This window comes from Triticum aestivum, chromosome 2A (assembly GCF_018294505.1).
Source record: "Triticum aestivum cultivar Chinese Spring chromosome 2A, IWGSC CS RefSeq v2.1, whole genome shotgun sequence".
Classification (NCBI taxonomy): Eukaryota; Viridiplantae; Streptophyta; class Magnoliopsida; order Poales; family Poaceae; genus Triticum; species Triticum aestivum.
Genome location: NC_057797.1, coordinates 166847347 through 166855220, shown reverse-complemented (window position 1 = coordinate 166855220; position 7874 = coordinate 166847347). Strand labels below are relative to the sequence as shown.

General features: G+C 50.0%; 2 protein-coding genes across 3 annotated transcripts; one reads left to right on the top strand and one right to left on the bottom strand.

The window, feature by feature from the left end:
- The first annotated feature begins 2579 nt into the window (after positions 1–2579).
- On the top strand, positions 2580–5249 carry LOC123185073 (uncharacterized). 2 transcript variants are annotated; one of them, XM_044597080.1, is made up of 4 exons: positions 2580–3503; positions 3595–3846; positions 3938–3996; positions 4088–5249. In XM_044597080.1, exons 1-4 carry the CDS (start codon positions 2655–2657, stop codon positions 4872–4874), a joined length of 1947 nt encoding a protein of 648 aa, XP_044453015.1. In that variant the 5' UTR covers positions 2580–2654; the 3' UTR covers positions 4875–5249. The 2 variants fall into 2 exon arrangements, with proteins under 2 accessions (XP_044453015.1, XP_044453014.1); XM_044597079.1 differs by having other exon boundaries at positions 2581–3503; positions 3920–3996.
- Positions 5250–5301: 52 nt separating this feature from the next.
- Positions 5302–6912, bottom strand: LOC123185074 (transcription factor RSL2). Its single transcript, XM_044597081.1, has 5 exons — positions 6370–6912; positions 6069–6278; positions 5890–5955; positions 5718–5783; positions 5302–5624 (listed from the first exon to the last, which is right to left on the bottom strand). The coding sequence occupies exons 1-5, from the start codon at positions 6835–6837 to the stop codon at positions 5526–5528; spliced, it is 909 nt and encodes a 302-aa protein (XP_044453016.1). The 5' UTR covers positions 6838–6912; the 3' UTR covers positions 5302–5525.
- Positions 6913–7874: the final 962 nt, after the last annotated feature.

Sequence of the window (7874 nt, the reverse complement as noted above, 5' to 3'; positions counted from 1 at the left end):
CCCGTAGGGTCCGCGCGCTTAACGTTTGGTGACGATCGGTATTACGAGTTTATGTGTTTTGATGTACCGAAGGTATTTCGGAGTCCCAGATTTGATCACGGACATGACGAGGAGTCTCGAAATGGTCGAGACATAAATATTGATATATTGGAAGCCTATGTTTGGACATCGGAATGGTTCCGGATGAGTTCAGACATTTTCCGGAGCACCGGGAGGTTACCGGAACCCCCCGGGGAGTATATGGGCCTTATTGGGCCTTAGTGGAAAAGAGAAGAGGGAAGGAAAAGGTGGGAGGCGCGCCCCCCTAGCCCAATCCGAATTGGGAGGGGGGCCCGTTTCCTTTCTCCTCTCATCCCCTTCCTTCTCTCATACTCCTACTACATGGAAGGGCGGAGTCCTACTCCCGGTGGGAGTAGGACTCCCCTAGGGTGCGCCATAGAGAGGGCCGGACCCTCCCCTCCTCCACTACTTTATATACGGGGGAGGGGGGCACCCCATAGACACACAAGTTGATCATTGATCTCTTAGCCGTGTGCGGTGCCCCCTCCACCATAATCCACCTCGGTCATATCATCGTAGTGCTTGGGCCAAGCCCTGCGTCGGTAGCTTCATCATCACCGTCATCACGCCGTCGTGCTGACGAAGCTCTCCCTCGACACTCCGCTGGATCGTGAGTTCGTGGGACGTCAGCGAGCTGAACGTGTGCAGATCGCGGAGGTGTCATACGTTCGATACTAGGATCGGTCGATCGTGAAGACGTACGACTACATCAACCGCGTTGTCATAACACTTCCGCCTTCGGTCTATGAGGGTATATGGACAACACTCTCCCCTCTCGTTGCTATGCATCACCATGATCTTGCATGTGCGTAGGATTTTTTTTTGAAATTAATGTGTTACCCAACAATTATTTGTTTCCTAATTAATGTGATTGAGCAATTTAAGGTAAGGTTAATTAATTTTGATCTTTAGAAATTGATCGTGATTGATTCTTTCACATAAAGTCATTACTAAGTAATTTACGTCAGCATGGAAAGTTCTGATCCGTTTAGATTGTTTTCCGTTATGTGAGAGGATGACGTGAAAATAACCAATACGGTGGGGGAGGGGACGAAAAAACCAGACGAAAAGGGGGCGACAAAAAAATCGTGGATGACAGCCTACCAACTGCTCCATTAAGAGTAGGGATTAGGAGTAGGGATAAGTTTTTTTAAGGTTTTTTTAGTTTTTATAAGTTTTTTAGTATTTTTATGAGGGGTAATAAGTTCAAAATCACTAATTGAGGAGTACTCGTTGCAAAGATCACTCCAATTCCCCTGGTTACGACAAGTGGCGCACATGCAGCACGCCACTTGTCGCAACCTGGGAGTTTTCCCTTTTTCATAGATCCGTTTATTCAAAATGTTTTATCTCTCAAACCGTGCGTCCAAATCTCGAACCACTTTCACCGTTGGATTCCTCGCGTCGAGATCTTCAAAACTAGATCCTATGTTGATAGGTTTTGACGAACTTTTTTCACAAAAAAAACCGGACGAAAAAACTGAACCGGGAGCACAGGTTTTTTTCCTTTTCGAAAGAAACACGCCCATACCTCTCACGAAATCATAACCGTGTGTCTCGCAAAAGCAAAACCGTGACTCTCATGAAAGGAAAAAAAGAAAGAGAAAATGCGTTTTTTTTCGTTTGCGAGGAGGCACGACCGTGACTCTCATGAAAGCACAACCGTGTCTCTTGCGGAAGCAAAACCGTGACTCTCGCGAAAGAAAAAAAAACTAGAAAACGTGTTTTTTCCCTTTCCAAGAGGCACGGTCGTGACTCTCGCGAAAGCACAACCGTGCATCCCGCGGAAGCAAAACCATGACTCTCGCTAAAGAAAAAAATAGAAAACATGTTTTTTTCCGTTTCCGAGAGGCACGGCCTTGACTCTCGCGAAAGCATACCCGTGCCTCTCGCGGAAGTAAAATCGTGACTCTCACGAAAGAAAAAAAAACAGAAAACACATTTTTTTCCGTTTTCGAGAGGCACGGCCGTGACTCTCGCGAAAGCCAAATCGTGTCTCTCGCGGAAGCAAAACCGAGACTCTCGCGAAAGAAAAAGAAAAGAAAACGTGTTTTCTTGTGAATTTTTTTTATTGAAAAGCTAACGAAGACCGATGAAAAACCAAAACGTTGAAAAAATCCGAAAAAAATGGTTTAAAAAGCCAAAAACACGTGGGGAAAAATAAAATAAAAACCAAAATCCGAAGGAAGCGCACAGAGCGCGACACGTGGCGAATGGATAAGAGCGCGTCAAGTGACGCTAATTGTTGCGAGTCTTTTGAAGGAGTGCTCGTTAACTAGTTGCTCTGTGATAAGTTTTTTAGTAGAGAAAACTCCAATCGCATCCCTACTGGGCCTGGCGTTTTGAAGTTTATGTAGGCTTCATCTTGTGGAAGGTGGGAATAGAAGAAGGGCCCAATGTTAACAATACTCTAACAAATACCAAGTCCAGGCAGTTGAGGCCCCGTGCTCGGCCGAACCGCCGTTCAAACTCACCGCCGCATCGCCCGCCACAAACCTTGCTCGGCTCCTCCCAACCCATCAATCAGCCGAACATCTCGCGCCGGCTTCCTCTCTCCTCTCCGTTCCCCACCCCCACCTCGACCCCGCCGTCAGATGGCGCCACCGCCGGCCTCGTACCCCTCGCCGCACCGGCCGGCGCTCCGGCCGGGCAGCCTGCAGCGCCTGCTCCGCCCGCCGGACCCCTCCGACACCGACGACGCCCCCACCCCGCGCTCCCGCGCCCGTGCCCGCTCCAACGGCCGCGTCCTGCTCCAGGTCACCAACATCACGCCGGCGCTCACCGGCGCCGACCCATTCTCGGGCCACCAGGGCTTCTACCTCCGCCTCTCCGACTCGTCCCGCTCCTGCTACGTCTCCCTCCACGCCGACCACGACGATCTCATCCTCGCCAACGGCCTCCACATCGGCCAGGTCATCGAGGTCGACCACCTCATGCCTTCCGTCCCAGCTCCCGTGCTCCGCAGCTTCCGCGTCCTCCCGGGGCGGTACCCCTGCATCCAGCACGACTCCACGGACGACGACGTCGACGCCGACGCCTGCTCCGCCCGCGCCGAGGTCAAGGATAAGGAGGTCGTCTCTGAGCGCCCGCGCCCGCGCCCGCGTCCGCACCGGCCCTCGCCGACGCCGCCCCTCCCGGAGAGGAAGGCGTGGCAGTCCGGCTCCCCTGCCACGATGGGCCACGGCCACAGGTCGCGGTCGTTCACGACTCTGTCCGAGGCGTGCGCGGCGGCGGTAAAGCCGGTGAGGAGGAGCGAGGGGGAGCGGAGGGGCGCCGATTTCCTGAAGAAGGTCAGGAAGGTCAGCGCTGCGTCCATCGACGGCAACAGCAGCGACGTCGACGATGACGAATCGGACGTCTCGTCGTCGATTTCCACCACGAGGAGGAACTGGGATTTCACCGGCAGCATAAGACCCGTCGGCCCCCAGAGACGCAGCAATAGTGTATAGCCATTTCTCTAATTTGTGTGACCAATTTTTTTCCCAAGAACTCAACCTTCTAATTCAGTCAATTTTTCATTTTTGTACGCTGTAGATTTCTCCAGGGAGATCAGGCCCAAACCAGAGCGGCACCACGAATGACCCACTGGAGTCGGTGAGAAGGAAAGCCGAGAAGGCATTCAAGGTGCTCTCCAAGAGGAGCGCGCACGCCTCAAGCAAGACGCCCAGAGAGAGCTCCAGCGCGGCGGGGACACCGCGGAGCACCGGTGCGACGAGCGGGATCCGGTGGTGCGAGGACAATGTGCTGTGGAGCTCGCTCTCCTCGAGCTTAACGAGGCATGGCAAGGTACATTCTGCTGTCTTCTGTTCCTGTTATCTGAAGAAAGTAAGTTCTGTTTGCTGATAAGACAGTGAAGCAGAGAGACATGGCGCTGCAGGCTGTGCTTGATGGATTGCTAGAGGCATCCACCACCGAGAAGTTGATAAAATGCTTGAGGTGAGCAAAAATGAAAGCTCAGGCAAACTTGATATGAATGTTGAAAGAACAGCAGTCAAACTCATTTCATGTCTGATCCCTCCTTTTGCAGTACATACTCTGAACTGCAATCTGACAAGGACGACGACCCAAAGGAGCTCATCGACAGGTTCTTGCGCTTCTCCCAAGAACTGGACCATGCCATCTTCGTCGCTCAATCACAGACCAGGCTTCGTCAAGCGAAGTCAGGTGGTTCCAATTCGACCTCCTCGGCTTCGGCCAAGGCTGCCATGAAGGCCGCGCTGGACAGGAAACAGTCCGCCATCTCGTGGGTCAGAGCAGCCATTGAAGCCGACCTCTCACCTCTCTCTAGCCATACAAGAGCCACCTCTGAATCCGCAAAGGCATCGCCGTCCGAATCAAAGCCTGTCACCCCACGGCTCTGCTGTTCCAAGACAAAGTGCAACTGTAACAGCAAGTCCTCCTCGAGGAAAGCTGCCGACGCTTCTTTCCAAGGGAGCAAGCTGAGTGCCGCCATGGACCTGGCCGTCGCGCTGCGGTCGGAATGCAACCGGTGGTTCCTCAAGTACATCGACAAGTTCCTGGACGACGTCGAGAACGAGGCCGGGTACACGACGACGTGCGATTCGCAGATCGCGGGGCTTCTGCAGCAGCTCAAGAGAGTGGACGACTGGCTCAACCATGTCGTGCGGCAGGAGAGGATGCTTCCGGGGCCGGGAGATAGAAGCAGCAGGGACTGCGCGTTTTCCGAGGAAGAGGAGAACGATGCGTGCGAGAGGGTTCGGAGGAAGATTTACGGGGCGCTCCTAAGGCATGTCCAGTATGCTGCGACAGCGCTAGAGAGTATGAATAGTGCAGTAACTGAAGAGGAGAATTAGTTGTTAGTGGCAGTAACTAGGTAATCTCTAGACAGAAACAGAATGAACAATTTCAGAAGTTAATGTAAGTGGATCATCGTCACACATCAAGTAACATGAATAAGTGTCTGTGACTGAGGGAGATCGAGCCACAGAAAGAATGGGCATTCAAGGTGGTGTTCTGGAGGTTATGGTAACCGACCATCGAAAGTCATACCGGTTTGAACGAAGTTTGTGCAAATTTAACGAACTTTATACTCAGATTTGAGTGACTTCCAAGTTTTGTTTGAATACTTGGTGGTAAATTACCGGTGGTAACTGGGACCCTGGTATATTTTCTGCCCTTCCTTTTTTACCCAGTGTTGTTATGAAGTCATGCATACATTCAAATGTCAACACAGTTAATAAGTTAGAGTTACAAATCATAACCCTGTGACATGAAAAAGAATGATCTGAAATGTGAAGCCAATCATATCATTGTGACCTTTGATCATTTACATGATTATGATTACTTCTTTGTATAACTCCCAGGAAATGCCAAGAAAAGTATGAAGTAAAACAAAGTGTAGTTACATTATACATGTATAATGATTGGAACTATATATAAGGACCAGAATCAATTAATCCCTATGCAGTTCAGTGTTAGCTAGCGCCACATCTCCAGAGTGGTATTTATTTTTGCAGAGCAGCGATGTGCATCTCAAGACTGCTGACGTTAATCCCATTGTAAGCGAGGGGTGCGTACATCCACATGTCGTCGGAGCTCAACAACTGCACATAAATGTTTGATCAAAATTTAGTACATTTGGTTATGACAAATATTTGGTCGGTTGACAAGGAAATGTAGATGTTGATGTTACACACCTTAATCTGAAGCTGCATAAACTTAACATACTCCACTGCTTCCTCTAGCATTGTACTGATGTCAACCTGTCAAGCCAGATTAATCCAAGTTAGACCTCAATTTATAGTACCAAGATATATAGGTACAAATTATAGGTCCTTGCAGACCAATACATCCCAGACAGGAACCTACCTTTGTTCCATTGGGAACCAAGTTCTGCAGGGTTTTCAATCTTTCATTGATCCTCTCTCTCCTTTTCTGCAGAATTGATATCAATTTTACACCCATTAGAATTGAGAAACATTTATCAACCATGCAGCCTTCATCATCTTTTTTGTTGCACTTTGTGATGTTGTGTGCTGAGTACTTACCCTTGCATAGAGGCTCTGAGGATCAGTTGCTGCTCCACGGCTGGCTCTGGTGCCTGTCTTCTTGGAGCTCGACTTGGTGTTGCCATCCAAATCCCCATCTTCTGAGGTGCAGCTGCTGGAGCTTTGAGGATCGATGACATAGGTGTCGTCGCCTTCGATGTCGTTGCTGGTGAAATCCTTTTTGCCAGCCTTTTTGGCCTTCTTTGATGCCTGCATCAGTACATAATTATGATAAGTATGGATCAAAGCAACATTGCAACTGAATTAAGTAACCAATCCATTGAAATTTCTGAAAGCTTACCGTGGTGGCAGCTCTGGACTTCCTCTTGTTAGTCACAGGTATATGATCATTCGCTGCTTCTTCACCTGCGGCTGGTGCACAGTTGCTGTCTAGAGGACTCAGATCCTCGCCGCCGCCGCCGAGGTAGGGGATGTCGGTGCAATGGGACTGGAATTCGGAATGCGGGAAGGGGTCCATAACCGGGAACTCAAAGCTCTCGTAGCCGTGGCCCGGATCAAGGAAACTGGTGACGCTGGAACTGTGGCCGGGCTGAGGCTGAGGCTGTGGCCAGCATTGTGGAGACACCTCGTAGTTGAGGCAGCTAGAGGAGGAGTTGGAGTCGGTGTCGAGGGCAGGCAAGAACATGGCCGCCATTGCCTCCATGGACTCGTCCTGCTGCTCGTAGGCGAAGCAGTGGTGGTCGCCTCCGAGGAACTGCGACATCGTGTCGGTCTCCATCGGCATGGCTGAACTGTAGGAGCTTTCCATTTCAGCTGGGAGAATTGGAAGGGAAGGCTCAACCGCTCAATGCAAGGGAGGGCAGTATACTAGCTTTAGAGAGAGAATGCCTTGACTTGAGTGCTTCTGCCGTGGGTCTGTGCAGGGTATTTGTAGGGTGCAGCCCTGCGGGGAGGCTTGGCCTTGCCTCTATTGTTGACAAAGTACGGAAGCATGTACAATCAATCACCTTATCATCACCTAGTTGCCTGTCTCGAAGCAAAGAAATGTTATCTCCGGGGTCAAACCGTCCGTCCGTCGGTCCCGTGGGGACGCTGCTGAGGCGTTGCCGCCGGATTCTTGATCTTGATATCGACGGCATAAACAAGACCCTCATGCGCAATTATGCCGCGACGGTGTGCCGATATTGTTTATCGTCCGGGGAAGATATGTTTATGTTGGAGGTGATGAGGAGATTGGCTTGGCAATTGCACAATCACTCGTCTTGTGGGACGTGGGAAGTGGTGGCCGCGGTGGTGGTGAGCTGAGGGGTTGAGGTTGAGCCGAGAGGTTGGAAGCAGCCAGGATCATTATGGGAGTTTAGTTCGTGTGGTTGTTATTGAGATCAGTAGATAGATAGATACCAGTTGATGCCTGTGTGATCTTGTGCTTCCCATGGAGGTTGCATTGCAGGCACTACTACGTTGCTGCCATTTCCTGTAACTTGAAGAGCTGTCAGATCCTCAACATGGGGGAGAACAGAATTTCTGCCTTCATTCTTAAAATTGCATGTGAGTTCAATTATAGGATTTCGATGTGGTTTTAAGATTGTGGCGAATTCTTTTATGTAAAGAAAATAGCAGTAGCCCCATAATTTGTAAGTGGTGGCCAATCGATCTTGCACTATGTACAAAATAGCAGTGATCAAATAACTTGTAAGTAGTGGCCAATCTTGCACCAGGTACAAAACAACAATGATCAATATGAATGTAATTAAGTTCTTTACATGCCGAAGAAAGACACACCTTTTTTTGGCCAAACACATCCAAATTTTTGGGGGTGCCAAAACCCTTACAAAAGTATTTTAA

What these genes read in the sequence shown, in the direction of transcription:
- LOC123185073 (XM_044597079.1), top strand. Translation starts at nt 2,655, where the DNA reads ATGGCGCCACCGCCGGCCTCGTACCCCTCGCCGCACCGGCCGGCGCTC. An exon ending in CCCAGAGACGCAGCAATAGT is followed by an intron (nt 3,504 to 3,594) that starts GTATAGCCATTT and finishes TGTACGCTGTAG; the next exon opens with ATTTCTCCAGGGAGATCAGG. An exon ending in AAGTTGATAAAATGCTTGAG is followed by an intron (nt 3,997 to 4,087) that starts GTGAGCAAAAAT and finishes CTCCTTTTGCAG; the next exon opens with TACATACTCTGAACTGCAAT.
- LOC123185074 (XM_044597081.1), bottom strand. Translation starts at nt 6,837, where the DNA reads ATGGAAAGCTCCTACAGTTCAGCCATGCCGATGGAGACCGACACGATG. An exon ending in CTCAGAGCCTCTATGCAAGG is followed by an intron (nt 5,956 to 6,068) that starts GTAAGTACTCAG and finishes TCAATTCTGCAG; the next exon opens with AAAAGGAGAGAGAGGATCAA. An exon ending in TGGTTCCCAATGGAACAAAG is followed by an intron (nt 5,784 to 5,889) that starts GTAGGTTCCTGT and finishes CTGGCTTGACAG; the next exon opens with GTTGACATCAGTACAATGCT.